This window comes from Schistosoma mansoni, chromosome 4 (genome assembly GCF_000237925.1).
Source record: "Schistosoma mansoni strain Puerto Rico chromosome 4, complete genome".
NCBI lineage: Eukaryota > Metazoa > Platyhelminthes > Trematoda > Strigeidida > Schistosomatidae > Schistosoma > Schistosoma mansoni.
In genome coordinates this window covers 29,185,710-29,202,653 of record NC_031498.1, presented here as the reverse complement: position 1 = coordinate 29,202,653, position 16,944 = coordinate 29,185,710, and the positions used below count along the sequence as shown (strand labels likewise).

At 41.5% G+C, this 16,944-nt stretch overlaps 1 protein-coding gene across 3 annotated transcripts in view; it reads right to left on the bottom strand.

The window, feature by feature from the left end:
- The window catches only part of Smp_055720.1, a gene marked incomplete at both ends in the record, with an annotated part of 38,709 nt that extends 26,805 nt beyond the window's left edge, over positions 1-11,904 (bottom strand). For 2 of the 3 annotated variants that reach the window (XM_018797422.1, XM_018797423.1), the window contains 7 exons: positions 10,857-11,089; positions 11,122-11,196; positions 11,232-11,340; positions 11,380-11,470; positions 11,506-11,574; positions 11,610-11,698; positions 11,735-11,796. In XM_018797422.1, the coding sequence (XP_018652466.1) occupies positions 10,857-11,089; positions 11,122-11,196; positions 11,232-11,340; positions 11,380-11,470; positions 11,506-11,574; positions 11,610-11,698; positions 11,735-11,796 (728 nt within the window). Of the gene's footprint in view, positions 1-10,856; positions 11,090-11,121; positions 11,197-11,231; positions 11,341-11,379; positions 11,471-11,505; positions 11,575-11,609; positions 11,699-11,734; positions 11,806-11,876 lie in introns of those variants that run through there. The other variant, XM_018797421.1, reaches the window with a different exon arrangement.
- Positions 11,905-16,944: the final 5,040 nt, after the last annotated feature.

Here is a 16,944-nt window from a genome sequence, read left to right as displayed (position 1 = left end):
GCTACCATGGGACTGCATCTCCTCACGATGCTCCACTGCCTTGTGGATCAGACCTTTTGGTCAAAGGCTCGGGGTGTGGCCCCCTAAGAAAACCACCTGCTTCGGTTTGGGCACCCGGGCAGTATCACAGCCCACACACAAATAAATGAAATGATGAATTCTATTGACGATACTATTCCTGCTCATACTAGAAGCAAGACAATTTACATTATTATTATTATTACCTTTATTATTATTATTATTATTATTTACCATATCGCTAACTCACCCCCTTTTATCCCCAATTTGTGTAACCTTACTTTTCAACTTATGCAGCAGCTCGCCCATGGTGGAAAATCTGTCCTATCTAAACGATCTCCAGTCACTGTCTGGTTGAAAGTGAATGCTTCCACCGATTACGAATACTGAAGCAGTCTTTCTGAAACCACGTACGCCGTTCAAGCTGGCTTCCTTCAACGTTCGCACACTAATGCATATCAGACAACAGATAGGGCTGGCTATGTCTTTGGAAGGTCTTAATGTTGACGTTTGTTGTCTATCCGAGACCCGTATTCAAGACTCTAGTGAAGTACTACAAATCCGCTCTCCATCTGTCGCCTCGAAAAGCTTGTTCCACGTGCGCTTATCCGGGGACCCTGTGGCATCTTCGTCTGGTCTTGCTGGCGTTGGTGTTGCACTAAGCGCTAGAGCTGAGGCAGCACTAATCGATTGGATCCCCATTAACAGTCGGTTATGTGCTGTTAGATTAGAAAGTTCCATCAAAGTGAGAAGAAATCGGCGTGAGAAACGGTGTCTTTTCGTCATCTCCGCCTATGCCCCGACAGATTGCAGCCCGGATGCAATCAAGGATGAGTTTTACCATCAGTTAACAGTTCTTCTCCAGAAAGCGCGTTCGACAGATATTGTAGTACTAGCCGGAGACTTGAATGCACAAGTCGGGCGTCTAGGCACAGAAGAGAGTCGTCTAGGTGGCCGATGGGGACTTGTTGGTCGCAGGACAGATAACGGGGACCGTTTGCTGCAACTGTGCACAGACCACAACCTGTTTCTGGCCAGCACTAACTTCCGGCACAGTCATCGCCGGTGTGCCACCTGGCGTCCTCCCTCTGCATCTCAAGCCTGGACTCAGATTGATCACATCGCGATCAGCTACCGCTGGCGTGGTTGTGTACAAGACTGCCGCTCCTTTTGGAGTTCCTATCTGGAGTCTGATCATGCCCTGGTCTGCGCCAATCTCACCTTACTTTTCAGTGGCCGAAGGATTGACCACCACCAACGGATTGATGTTAGTAAACTGGCTGCAACTTCTGTTGCAAGTAAGTATCGAGCGGAGCTAGCCTCTAGGCTAGCTACCACCCCACCGAAAAGTATAGATGAGCATTGGTTGCATCTTCACGACGCCATGAAAATGGCGAGTAAAGCCGCTTGCGGCTTCGCGAAACGTCCCGCTTACAAGCACTGGGTTTCTTCTGGCTTCTTACAACTGATGGAAGTCCGTCGGTCTACTCCGGGTGACCGTGAGTTTGACCACAAACGAAGGCTGTTACGTAATGAAATCGGGCAAAGCTTGCGTAAGGACCGGGAAGCCTGGTGGTCGGAGCGTGCTAATGAGATGGAAGAAGCAGCTGCATCTGGTAACTGCCGGAAGCTCTTTCAACTCATCCGAGCCACTGGCAGCAAGTCTGGTGTGAGTGAAACAATCTACGAGGATGATGGGATGCCAATCACTAACATCTCTCGACGTCTTGGACGATGGGCGGAATTTTTCGAAGGGCAGTTCAACTGGCCTGCTGCTCCGGCAACATCAACCAGCTTGTCCTGCCCCTCATGGCCGGTGACGACTGTTCCACCAAACGAGGCGGAAGTCCGCAAGGAACTCCAACTCTTGAAACGTTACAAATCACCTGGCCCAGATGACTTACCTCCGGCTCTTTTTAAAGATGGTGGTGACCTTCTGACTAAGGAATTGACTGTGTTGTTTGGAAAGGTTTGGGAGCAAGAAAGTGTTCCAACATCATGGAATGAGTCGATAGTCGTCCCTATCTTTAAAAAGGGTTCACGTTGTTCCTGCAATAACTATCGGGGGATAAGTCTACTTTCGATTGCGTCCAAACTATTGGCTTCTATCATTCTTCGTAGGTTGTTTAAAACCCGAGAACGATTGACTCGCGAGGAGCAGGCTGGTTTTCGTTCTGGTCGAGGATGCATTGATCACATCTTCACCCTCCGCCAAATGTTAGAACACCGTCATACTTATCGCAGGCCAACAATCGTAGTGTTTCTTGATATCAGGGCTGCCTTCGATTCGTTGGACAGGACTGTTCTCTGGGATTGTCTATTGAAGAAGGGTGTGCCTGAGAAGTTTATTAACATCTTAAAGGCCCTGTATACGAACACCTCAGGCAGAGTGAGGGCATACAACCACCTTTCTCCCTTGTTCCATTCGAGCAGTGGGGTTAGGCAGGGTTGCCCAATCTCCCGATCTCACCATTCCTCTTCAACTTTGCTATCGACGACATCCTGGAAACAGCTCTGATGGATGTAAGTAATGGCGGTGTGGAGAACGACTTCTCGACCTTGAGTATGCGGATGATATTGTCTTACTGTGCGATAATGCTCAAGCCATGCAATCCGCACTTAATCAGTTGGCAATCAGTGTCCGCAGGTACGGCATGTGCTTTGCACCCTCCAATTGCAAAGTACTCCTACAAGACTGGCAGGATTCTCATCCTGTACTCACCCTGGATGGTGAGCAGATTGAAGTAGTTGAGAAGTTCGTGTATCTAGGTAGCTATATAAGTGCTGGTGGTGGCGTGAGTGATGAGATTGGTGCACGTATAATGAAAGCCAGAGCGGCTTATGCCAATCTGGGCCATCTTTGGCGCCTTCGTGATGTTAGTCTGGCTGTAAAAGGTCGGATCTACAACGCGTCGGTGAGAGCAGTTTTGCTCTATGCTTGTGAAACCTGGCCTCTCCGAGTTGAGGATGCTAGACGACTCTCTGTGTTCGATCATCGTTGTCTCCGGAGGATTGCTGACATCCAGTGGCAACACCATGTTAGTAATGCAGAGGTTCGGCATCGTGTGTTCGGGCGCAGAGACGATAATTCAATTGGTGTCACCATCTTGAAACACCGACTTCGGTGGCTTGGACATGTTTTACGAATGTCATCCCAGAGACTTCCACGTCGTGCATTATTTGCCGACCCTGGGACTGGTTGGAAAAAGCGGAGAGGAGGTCAGTGTATGACATGGTGTCGTGGTATGAAAGAAAGCTGCAAAGGGCTAGCTTCTGTTGGTCCTTCACGACTCCCTGGCTGGGGTCCGAGAGATGGTGCAACACAGTGGCTAGAGACGTTATCAGATATGGCTCAGAATAGAAGCCAGTGGCGATCCTGCTGCAACCTTCTTTTACTTTCTACATAAAGAATGGTTCTAACTTTCTTAACTGAAAGAGTCTTCTGGCTGTACATTTCAGTCCGCCTTATCTTTTCATCCCTTCTCTTTCTACTTTCATTATTTTGTGTGGCGCATATGTACCTGGTGCCCTTTTGTACCAATATATATGTGTTTAAAATAATAATAAATAATAAGATGCTTGGACATCACACAGTATAGGCCAAAAAGTTTTATTCTTTGATATTAAGTCTGACTAATTTGTTAGGATTAAGTTTAGAAATTGTTCGTCAGAGATTATGTCCGAAAGATCTATCAATACGTTAATAACACTATGCAGAAATACTTTAGGCAGAATAGGAGTATGCAAATGTCTCTCCGCGATTTGAAACCGACGAGTGCGATAGCTGACCAATCTACTAACTAGCTTTTAAGTTTGCTATTAATGACATTCTCGAAGCCGCTAGCGAACTATAAACATTGAGTGTTTCTCTTTTGTCCTTTTATTTGTCTTTCATTGTTTTAAACTTACAATACGCCACACTATCATTGAAATCAGCTATAGTTAACGTAAAACCAGGCACATATGGGTCAGTTCAAGTTGTCACATCACACACACTGAGGGAATCAACAAAAAATGGAACGTAAGGAAGAGGAATATAAGCTTTAATAGAAATCGAGACAAAAGCAATACAAATGTAAAGAAACGGATGAAATATGAAGTTGATTTTTTAAAGAGAATATGAGCTTGATTTGTGTTTTCTATGGGATTTAAGAAGGATCAAACGCTTTTGTGTCCAAATAACGTATTTTTGTCATGCGATGGACTGGATTTTGAAGAGGTCTACAATTGATTAGTAATGCACTTAGTTCACAAGGTGTTTTCCTCTACTACTTTATACTTTCCCAGAAATGTATTTTATCTTTTTGAACTATATTCTGGTGCCAAAGATATCTGGAATACGACTAATATTTAAAAACATAAAAGCCAGATTTAGAAGATATATATTATCTTTAAATGGACGCTACACCAGCTTTATGATGAGGACAAGTAGTATCTCACTGTTTTAAATGTCATGCTTGGGTCAAACGATAAAAATGGAGCTTACAAAGTAATACCCCTAAATGTAAAGTTAGGATTCAGAAATTTTGATAATTTTTCCGTAACAATTATGCTTATTTCTTTTATTACTTATTAACCGAACGACACCAAAGTTTGAATACCCGATATTCAGATTATCGGTAATTACTGAAACTATAATTTCTCCCAGTGAACTTAAATGTCTATTAAAGTTAACGCATAAACATGTTCATCAGTAAAATTCGCTAAGTACAAATTAATATAGTCGAAAAACATGCTAGGTAAACAATCTACAAATAAGCAAAGATGGATAGTGGCTAGCAGTGGAATCCAGGACGCGCGTTTCGTTCTATTTGGGACTCGTCAGCTGGGTGTACCTGCATAAGTTAACTTCTGAGTTACGATTAGTTTATAAGAGTGTACTAATAAAATTCACAGCAACTGAGATGAAAAAACCTTTTAAAGGCAGTAGAGGATGTAAAGAGGGTATTAGGAACGATTTCGTTTGGCCAAAAAAGTTTTGGTCGAGTAAAGTGAAAGGTGACTTTATCTGTCTGGAATTGAAGATCAAATGTTTAACATACATCAGGAAATTGTATAACAGTTGCCTCACGTCTTTTGCCAAAGTTGTATTGTTCCAGAAAACAATATGAGTAATTTAAACAGTCATTTTTCAGTGATTTTTATGATTAACTCCAATCATAATTTTCTATTGAAACTATACGCGTTAAGCAATTAATAGTGTGATTATTTTAAAGATAAGTAAGAATAACTTGGAATCTGGGAAGTGCTGAGAAAAATTTAGATCACTAGGCAAGTTATTACTAATTTTTACTGTTTGACACCAAATAACCTAGCTTTACTTGCTAACTCAGAGTTATCTAATAGGCTGGTACTGCTTTCCGACATAACCACTGAAATAATTTCAAACCACTTCTATATTCAAGTAGACGTGTAGTGGGAATGAAAAAAGCGAAAACATAAGGTTATTGCTATCAGTAACATTGTACTGTTTAGATTCTTAGCCACGGGAATTTACAGTTATCTAAACGAAAAACCAGAAAATAATGGCTTCAAGGAGATTAAGTTATGTCTAAAGCTTATTTTACTCTCATTTTTATTTTCATGCTTCACAAGTTATGAGGAATACGAAGTTTTAATGTCAGTATCATTAGTAATCAATTTCCAGTAAGAAAAAAAACATGACAACAGGTGTAACACTGAAACTCACACGGGAAACGTTGCTCAAGCAAATGAAGTCTAAAACTTACCCTCTAGTTGTTCAGCAAAAAGGAAAATTAAAAAAAAATCCTGTGTAATATTTCCGCTTATTAGGAGGAAAAATAACTTAATGGGTAATAAAAACGGTTGTTTTCTTATTATTCAAGGTGGAGAGACATCGTTTAGTCAGTCAGTCAGTCACAACGTAGAACTTCGTACGTACGTACATCAGTTCGAGTTGCCATACCACATTAGCACAGAGATGCAGTTGTCGATTCAAATCCCATAGTGGTAGAAGTAGTAGGAGTATAATCAGAAATCCAAAAGATTAGGGGTTTCAAGAAATTATTGAAGGAGTATAGTACAGTGAAATAAATTTGGAAAGAGAAAAAGATAAAGACATGAGGAATTCAGAAGATTAGAATTTGGTAGAACACAAAGAGTGGATGCATCTTCGCCATTGCAAACGATTTTGAGCCATGTCATTCAAGGTCTCTAACCATCGGTTGCTGTCATCTCGCGAATCCCAACCAGGTAGTCTACACCTACCAACATGGCCCAGTCCACTTGTCAGTGACTTCATTGATTTGTGCCACGTTTTGGTCTGGCCACCCCTAGCTTTCTTCCAACCTACTCCTACACCATGAAACATTGCACGTCGGGGCAGTCGGTGGTCGGGCATACGTAACACATGTCCCAGCCATCTCAACTGATGAAGTTTCACTACTTCATCAATCGATTTGCCATCCCTACCTAGTACTCGTTTCCTAACAACTGCATTACTTACCCGGTGGTCCCAGGATATACGAGCAATGCTTCGAAGACACCTATGATCGAACACTAGTAGCCTACGAATATCCTCTACTCTTATTGGCCATGTTTCACTGCCATAGAGTAGGACGGAGCGAACTGCTGCACAGTAAACCCGTCCTTTGGTTGCTAGACGGATATCTCGCCTACGCCATAGATGACGCAAGTTGGCGAAAGCTAGACGAGCCTTCTGTATCCGTGCTGAGATTTCGTCACATACCAGACCACAAGGGCTGATGAGACTTCCAAGATAAGTGAAGTGGTCTACACGCTCAACTACTTCACTCCCTATCATTAGTTCAGGTGTCGATGCAACCCAATCCTGAAGTAACATTTTGCACTTCGAGGGAGAGAATCGCATTCCGAACATGCCTGCATAGTTGCTTATAGTGGTCAGAAGACTCTGCATGTTGTCAGCGTCTTCACCGAGTAAAACTATGTCGTCGGCGTATTCTAAGTCGACAAGTGAGTCTCCTGGTAAAAGTTCAACTCCTGGAGGTTTAGCTGATGAAAGTGCTATCTCTAAAAGTAAGTCAATGACAAAGTTAAACAAGAATGGGGAGAGTGGACAGCCCTGACGAACGCCACTTGTGGTAATCAGTTCTGATGACAGTTCGCCATAGGCTCTAACTCGACCAGTTGTGCTCGAGTAGAGAGCCTTTATGAGGTTAATGTACTTCTTTGGTACTCCTTTCAGTGACAAACATTGCCATAGAACCTCACGATCAACAGAGTCAAATGCCGCCTTAAGGTCAAGAAATACTACTATTGTGGGACGTCTGAATTTGTGTCTATGTTCTAGGACCTGACGTAGGGTGAATATCTGGTCTATGCAACCACGTCCAGGTCGAAAACCAGCTTGGTTTTCTCTAGTCTGCTCTTCACGAGCTTTGGTTAGGCGACCTAGTATTATTGAAGCTAATATTTTAGACACTATATTAGTCAAACTGATCCCTCTGTGATTATCACAAGAGGACTTTTGTCCTTTCTTATAAACTGGCACAATCAGTGATTGGGACCAGTCAGATGGAATTACGTCCAGTTCCCAGATTCTACCTAAGACCTCAGTCAATCTCACTGCTAGTACTGGACCACCATCCTTAAAAATCTCAGGGGTCAACCTGTCAGGGCCTGCTGCTCTCCCTCGCTTCAGATTTCCTATAGCTTTTTCAACCTCACAGAGGGTTGGAGGACTTACATCAATTTGCCATTCAGGACGACTGGGGATCGTGGGTAATTGAAGTGTGGCTGAAGGCCAGTTGAACTGATCCCTAAAGTGTTCTGCCCATCGATCCAACCTCCTGGATTGAGAATGAATTATATGCCCATCTTTATCTGAGATGGTTTCACTGATATTCGGGTTCCTAATACCGATTTCTTTAACGAGTCTGAATAGCTGCCTACTGTTACCTATTGCCGCTGCCTTTTCCATCTCTCTTGCTTTCGCTACCCACCACTGTTCACGATCATTACGTAGACTTCTTATAAGCCTGCGCTTAAGTTGACTCCGCTCTTCGTTATGCTCAGAGCCAGGTGGGATGAGTTTACGAGCATCTATCAGTGCGGTAGATGCTGCCGAGATCCATTGTTTCTCCCTAACGTTATGGTTTACCTTATTAGCGGATATCACTGCTGATTCCACAGCTTTTCGGATGTCATTCCACGCTGCCTCGGGGTGGACACAACTTACATGGCTGCCTAACTGTTTTTCTAGTTGTTCCTGAAATATATTCTTAGCTTGCCTACCATTAAGTAGAACCCTTAGAGGCTTCCCTGCAGTGTCTTTCCTACGTCCAGTAAGACGCAGACAAATACGTGCTCGCACTAGAGCATGATCTGAATCTAAGCATGTGCCCCAGAATGAGCGACAGTCTTCTATCGAGCCCCTCCATCGGTGGCTGATAGCGATGTGATCTAATTGGGTCCAACGTTGGGACGAATTCGGGGGTCGCCAGGTCAAAAGATGTTTTTCCTTATGCTTAAAGTTAGTATTTGCAAGAAATAGGCGGTTATCTGAGCATAGCTGCAACAGACGGTCGCCATTATCTGTTCTTTTCGCCATGACACCATAAGATCCACCCAGGTGTCCTTCCCTTTCACTTAGTTTACCTACTTGAGCATTAAAGTCACCTGCTACTATTACTACATCAGAACGCCTAGCTTCTCGGAGAAGGTCAGAAAGTTTCCTGTAGAACTCATCTTTTATATCGTCTGAGCTGCAGTCAGTGGGAGAGTAGGCAGAGACGACGAAGAGGCAACGACGAATTTCCCTATCTTTCCGAGTCCTTACTGATCCGTTTAGTCGAACAGCGCATAGACGACTGTCTACTGGGATCCAGTCTAAAAGAGCTAGTTCTGCCCTAGGACTTAATGCTATACCTACTCCAGCGAGGCCACGGGAAGCAGCGTCAGGGCTTCCAGATACACGGAGCGTGTATCGAGATGAAACTTTATTTTGATTAGGTGCGGTCAAATGAATGACACTACTCGGATCTTGTATGCGCGTTTCGGAGACGCAGCACACATCGATGGTGTAAGATTCTAGAGTTCTAGCTAAGGAAGCCTGTTGTCCTATTTGGCACAATGTTCGGACATTAAAAGTTCCTATATGTAGTTTAGAGCGTGGTTTCAAGAGACCAGGAATAACGTTCTGTGTTCTCGAATCGTTTGCCCTAGCGGTGCGACGCGATAAAAGGACGTGGGAAGGGTTAGTCGAGGAGATAACAGAGTTATTAGGTGTAGGAGGGATTTGAAAGCGACCAACTTGGTCTTGTGTGCAGTTAAGGGTATGAGGGCTAGTATCACTTCCCGGCTGCCCACACCGTGGAAGGGTATTTCTTGAGGGACCTGAAAAAGAAGTTGGATTAGTGTTGGTCTTAACGACCTGGGAGCGTGACCGCAGTGCCCAAGGGACATCTGCTTGAGGCCGGTCACGCACGGCCTTTTTGTGGGGGATTTTTGACGTGTTAGCTCCGTTCTTCAAAAGTCCTTACCGCCGGAGACGGAAATCCGTGGGATAAGGCGAGGTGTGCATTTTTAGGGTCGACCTTTTCTAACCCCACCCCTCCTTGTGGGAAGGCAGCATCGCTGTCATGCTGGTTGTCTGAAGGAAACACCTTACTGCTTTCACACCTCTGTACAGTCAGCAGTACGACTTCGCCTTCGGACCTTGGGATTGCTGCTTTTAGTCTCACCGCTCTTCAACCGACCTGTCTGGCATGGTAGGACCTTGAGGAACGATTGTTCCAGCCAGCATAGCTCGATTGGATCATCACGATAGGCAAGCCCGACCACCACGTCAAGGTAGCAGCAACGGTAGCAGCAACGTTTAGTCGCTTTCCGATGATAAGCAAAAAGTAATAGTAGTGTATGTTAAATGATTAAATAACCCAACCGAAATACAGATTTACTTTTGGGAATTTGGAAACTTCGTGATGAGGTTGCATCGCATACCTATTGATACTATGACTATAGGGACTAACAACTACGCTTGAATCAAGTGATTGCTTTATATCTTCCTTTATATTAACTAATTCTTTCTTCCTGTACTGTATCCTTATACACAATCTTTCCTTTGTATATTACTAACACTGGAGTAACTGCTATGAATTTGGTGTTCATCTTGTTGTGCTAATAGGGTGTGGTATCTTGGATCGATGCATATACGTACCTATTCTTACGTTGTAGCTGACTGACTGAACTCAGGTGAAGTCAAGTCTGTTTCGGCAGCTACATTTGGTAATTTTCAACACACAAGTGATGTCATTCCTTGAGTCACTTTAAATTGGAAACGTAGGTCCCCACAAACTAGACAGGACATAAAGAGGGTAACTAGCTTTGATACGAAATTACTACTAGGTTTGACAAAATCATCAGTCAATGCCAATATCCATCGTTAACAACCCCTTCTAGGACACTACAGTGAGTAGTTATAACCCATACCTAAACTTGATTAGGTGACCAAACACAACCGGGAATTAAAGCCTAGTACAAATTAGTACGCAAGTATTATGGTTAGGGTTGGCATACCATTTTAACACAACTGATTGAAAAAGAGTGGAAGAAAATGGTATACAAGAAAGGCTAACTACTGATAAAAACAAAAGCTAGGAAATTATAACACAAGTATTCTAGAGCCACGTTGTTAGTTTTCTTCAAATAAATTTGGGTTCTGAGAATGTAGAGTCAAAACGAACACAAACCGCTTGCATTTATTAGATGTTTTCAAGCCTTGCCTAGCACTTATTAGCGATTCCTAAATCAGGTTACGCTTTGTTTGATCAAACAACCCAATGGTTGTTTGTGAAGTATGTGTTTTAACAAGAAGAGAAACAGAACATTCTACTTACATAACCTCAGCATCAGGTTCAACAGTTTCTTCTTGTTCTGATCCCGGACTAAGTAGGATATCGCGTGGGTTCGTAGTGACATCTAATTCAGGTCCTCCATGATCAAGAAGTTTCATATTATATATAATCACAACAGTTCCTGAATTTTCTTTAAGTTTATCGAACTGTGCATAGAAATCCTTTAGGCAGCGGAATGGCGAGTACTTCAGGATTAAATGCATTTCGAGGTCATGCTAAGGAAACATTATAAACAAGACAAACCTACTTTTTTCTTATCCTCAGGAGTCTCTGCGATAGGGGTCTTCTCAGGACCTCTAAAAGAGGGCATCGGGACAACTACCTGCAAGACATGAATATTAAGAGTCAAAGTAGAACCTCATCAAGTTTCTCCTCTTCATGAAAAGTCCTTGATAAGAATAGACAGGTGTAAATACCATCCTTTTTAGTAAACAGAACCAGGTCGTTTCCAATGCGCATAGAGCCACTATAAAATATAGTAGATAATAACTATTATCAAACCTACGATTTCAGGCCGTTCCCATACATACCAATAGCGGCAGTATCCTCACACTTCTTTAAAGACTTCCCGAAAATTATTACATTTTTCACATCATCTTAAGGTATAAAAAAATAAAATAATCGTACTAACCTGGTGTCATACCGCAACCGTTGTCTGCAAAGCAGAGAAGAAAGTTACCACGCACTGAGCTGTCTTTAACTACAATTTTACAAATAAGAAAACTCAAAGCTAACTTGTGTATATGTCCAACTCTGTTGCACCTGCATCACGTGCATTATCAATAAGTTCCGCAATAGCACCGAAAAGGAATTCATGTGTCGTTCTAAAAATAAATCCAGTTATTACGAGATAAAATTACGAGTTGGTATGGAGATAGTCATAACTGAGCTGAGCACGATTTAGTTGAGAATATGTCTCCATAAGACAATTCTACAATGAAATGCTGTTAATTCTGGCAGTTATTAACAGACAACAAATAACAACAGTAGGCAATGGGATACCTCAAGACTAAAAACTTTCGACAAGGGCGCCAAATTTTCAAAGACTAGCTGAAACAAAATCTTTTATTTCATAGTGTTTTTGGTTTTATAGCCGGTCGGATAGCGTTCATGGATATTTTATTTAGTAAAACTGACGATATGTTGATAATCTGATCATCATAAGTTAGAAGAGGAGGTCAGATGAACACAAATTTTAGCGATTCCTAGGGCCGTATGATAACCTCTCACCTATGAGCATATGAGCCTTAAGATTTGAGTCATATCAACCTTAACTTGTATAACGAACCAAAGAGCCAATGTACCACTGAGTTGCTATCATTTGGACCTCTTCAAATATATTAAGGACAGCGGATAGTTGTCTGGATTCATCTTTCTGCTGTGGTCTGTTATGTATTAGGTATAAAATCTAATTGCAAAACTGAGGAGCTTTTGGGGACTGATGTTTCACAGTTAGCTGTGGTTCTTACTTCAAGGACTAAATTGACAATGAGATTCTAAAAATCGGTAACCTCCTATGAATTTGTTCCAGTAACCACTTAATAATGTGACTGAACGTGACAGAGTTGGATAAAATCACTTTAACTGGAGCTTACTGTGTTTAGTCACAGAGTTCCACTTTTAAAAAGTTATTCACTCAAGCTCATAGTCTCATCCTCACAAATTATTTTAATCCCTGCTGGGTCATTTACAGATAATAAAGATATAGGGTGGAATTCTCCTCTTTAGATGCCCCACTGATTGGAATTAGATATGTTGACCTAAACCCCGTTCTTCATGAAATTGGGAGGCTTGATGAAGGTGATTTGTATGAAAGCGTACAGAGCTTTGTTATTTTGAGAGGTTACTACTGGGTTGAGTATTGTGGACATACCATACTACAGACTTCGTAAGACGCTTTACTTAGTACACAGATTGAAAATATAGAGTTTTTCTGCCCCACCCCAAATACAAGCACACTGTTCCTCATAATCATTATTACCCGGATCATTGTCAGTCTGTAAGGTATGGAAGCCACGATTATTTCGTTCTGTCGTATTCACAGGATCTTAATTTTCCACCCTATCATTTCATATCCCGGAGAAGATACTGTAGTTTTCTTCTCTATAAAACTCTATGTAACTTCTACAGATATGCTTTGGTTGTTTTCATTTTTTCATTTACTTCCTCTCTTGTCATGAAAATACACTTGTAAGCCAAGTAGAGGAAAGACTTTTGTATCTCTCACACAATTTATTCTGTTTTGGTCCGTGAATATAGAGCAGAGGTCCCTAATCCAAGACGCTTCAGGTATGCTTACGGTTGTGTGTTTGAAAGTCACTTCACTAATACACTACCTGTGACAGTATTCCCCTGTTTACCATTTTCCATGTAATATGTCTTCCATTGCTATGTGTCCATATATATTTGTCTGCGTTTTGGTTTTTTTTAACAGAAGGTGCCGCAGGAATTTCGAGTTTGACAACGTTTTAACCAGTAACAACTTTGTTATGACTTCATAAAAGAAGGCCGTTGCCAATTCGTTATGATTTTATGTCCGGCTTTTTGTCACGTGAATTACCCGCCAATTGAAATACGACTTGTCTAATCTTAACGCTGTACCAAATCAATGACTTTCGACCAGTATGAGCAGTCTAGCGTCCTTATTGGTCCCTTATCCGTCTAGCCCTTCCAATTGAGTCCAGAACACCAATTGCAGCTCCTAATATGTTATTCATTTATCTCAAGCATACTCGGTTTATATACCAGACAGACAGATCACATCACATCATAAAATAGAAAATAATATTCGTACAAGATCAAGCCAAATGTGGCTGTGAAGGTGGGAGACAATAATCAATAAACTGAATATAATTTAGGGACATAAAACCGTATTCTAATAATTCATAGGTCGAAATGAAGCTCATAGTAAGATAAATATATATATACACAATCTAGCTACTCAATAGTTAAACAGTAAGAATATATATATATAGAACAATAGTCCATTATTAGGTCCCGGAAGTTACATGTACTTACGTCTTCACTAGGATATAACATCTCCCCTTTTTTGGAGCATCATCGATAATAACGATCCTTGGGATTTATTTTTATACGATTAGGTTTCCGCCGCATGCGATGCAACTGTCTTGGAAGTGTTGTACACGTCTTCTTGTTATTCGGATCTTTTTAGATTTCATTATCTGACTCAGTTAATGTGTTTGATGGTATATCATGCTTTCTATCACTTCATATCCTCCAATCCTGTCTGGTTGATTGTGTCTGGTTTGCATGTCGCACCCATATCTTTTGTCCAACTTTTACTTCATAAATAACTTTCCCTTTTCTTCAGACTATGATGCTGAACTTCCAGGTCGACTTTGCTCCCTAGAGATCTCTTGCAATTGCCGCTTGTCCCACATTGAACCTTCTTGGTAATGCACCATGTCGCTTGGTGCATTGCAGTTCCATTCGTTTATTCTTGCAGAGACTGGTTATAGGTTTCGGTTTCACTTGTTATATAGGTATTCTAATCTTTCTTCCAAAAATTGCTTCTGTCGGACTTCCTTGATTATTTATTGCTGGGTTGGGTGTTGCGCGGTAGCTTAGTAAAAGTATTTGAGCTACATCTTCTGTTTCTCCCTCCCCATTCGGCTTTAATCAATCTCTTTTAAAAGTGTCCACGAACCTTTCGACTAAACTGTTAGATTGTGGATGGTATAGTGGTGTCTTGATATGCCTAACGGCACTGGTAATGCAGAATCTCGAAAATTCAGCAGAGGTAAACTGTAGTCTATTATCCGACACCAATATATCTGGACAACCAAAACAGCTGAATACTTGTCTCAGTTTTTTTACAGTAGCTTGTGTCGAGACAGACTTCATGTAGTGGACTTCTGACCACTTGGAGAAGGCATCAGTAATTGCCAAGAACTGCTTCCCGTTTATAGGACCGGCGAAGTCTACATGCACTCTCGACAACGGATTTGACGATGTTCTCCAAATCTGTATTTCTGTCTTGCGAGGGGCTTTTATGGCTCTTGCATGTACTGAACATCTAGCAACATATTCTTCAATCTGCGCATTAATATTCAGCCAATATACATGACCGCGTGCAAGTACTTTAGTCTGTGCTGCCCCTGGGTGTGCAGCATGCGGTTCTAAATTCACCTTCCGGCGTAAGCTTGTGGGTACAAATGAATCAATTTCCAAACATTAGGCACCCGTCTACGAGTGATAGGGAATTTTGTCGGTGAGTATACTGTTCAATGTTTTTGCTGTCTATGTGAGCAGGCCAAACATGTTCGAGGTAACTTATAACCCGCTTCAGCTCGCCGTCTCCTTGGGTGCAGCGTTTAATGTCTTCAGCGGATAATGGTGTTACTTTTATAGCAACTTGTAGTATTTGGTGGATATCTTCCTCCAATAATATCTTTGCAATAATAGAATCTTCGCTTTCCTGCTTCTGATTCGCAATTAGTCAAGACAAAGCATCAGCTTGTCCGAACCTTTAAGTTGATTTATATAGATTTCGGAAATCATAAGCAAACAGTGTAATAGCCCAGCGTTTTAATCGATTCGCTGTATATGCAGGAATATCTGACTTTGACCCAAATATAGATAAAAGCGGCTTGTGATCTGTTAGAAGAGTAAACCGACGACCATAAATCATTTTATGAAATTTCTTTACTGCCAAAAGTATAGCTAGTCCTTCTCAATCTGACTATTTTCGTTCAACTGGGTTAAGTGTTCAGGATACATGAGCAATTGGCTTTTCTTTACCATCAGGAAAACGATGGGTGATAAAGGCTCTAATTCCATAGTTTGAAGCATCAGCGGCCACAATTATTTCAAGCTTAGGATTGTAATGAGTCGGCAATAATTTAGAAGATAAAATCCCTTTGATTTCACCGAAAGAATGTTGACATTCCTTTGTCCAGTGCCACATTGAATTAGCCATCAAAAGTTGGTTTAATGGGTGTCGCAATTTATACATATGGGGTTCAGACGTGCTATAACATCTAATAATCCCCAAAAATGAACGAAGGGTTGTAACGTCAGTTGATGTGGGCACATTTTTGATGGCATTTATATTATCTTGATCTGGCAGGCGACCATCTTTATCATATATATATCCAAGGTATTTAACAGACTCCAGCACGAATTCACGCTTTTCTTTTTGTAACTGAACACCGGCTTGCAACATTTTGTTGAGCACCACGTCTAACCGACCCATTAGTTCGTGAGCAGAAGAAGCAACATCTATAATATCATCCAAGTAAACTGCCACACCTTCGAGATTAGACAACATAGTATCCATTATCTGTTGGAAAATTGTTGGAGCTGGCTTTACGCCGAACGGTATTCGGTTAAACTGATAAAGTCTGAAGTGGGTATTAATGGTTAGTAACTCCTTTGAATCTTGGTTAACTTCCACTTTGAAGTAAGCTTCAGACACATCAAGTTTAGAAAAATAAAGTCCACCGTTCAGCCCAATAAATAAATCTTTTGGTAAATGAAGTAGGTATAAATGATTTTGCAAAACGTCATTTAATCCTGTTGAAAAGTCTGCGCAAAGGCGAATAGCTCCGTTGGCTTTTTGAAATGCCACAATTGGTGCCGCCCATGCCGAATAATTAACCAGTTGTATAACACTGAGTTTCTCTATTCGATCTAATTCTTTGTCAACTTTGTCGATAGCTGCATATGGAACTTGGCGTTTTGGACAAAGAACAGGTCCTACATCCTGTCGTAAGTATAACTTTGCCTACTTAATAATGCAGCATTCCAATTTATTCTGGAACACGTTCTTATGTTTCTGCAAAACGTCTTCTATCGTTATAGCTTTCTTAGTTACATGAACTGTGAGTAGATCTCGAGATTAATGCACCAAATTTGGATAGAGAGCTCATGCAAATGCAGAAGTGTTCTTTTCAAGATTTCAGTGCATGAAATTGACTTCCAGGACATTAAGAGCTTTATTGCATTACTTAGTTGTCGCAATCCAATGCGTACAAAAGGTCATGCAGGTAACAATTCATCGAGGAATTGCGAAGCAGTTCGCGAACTTGTGCAGAAGTTTGATAAATGT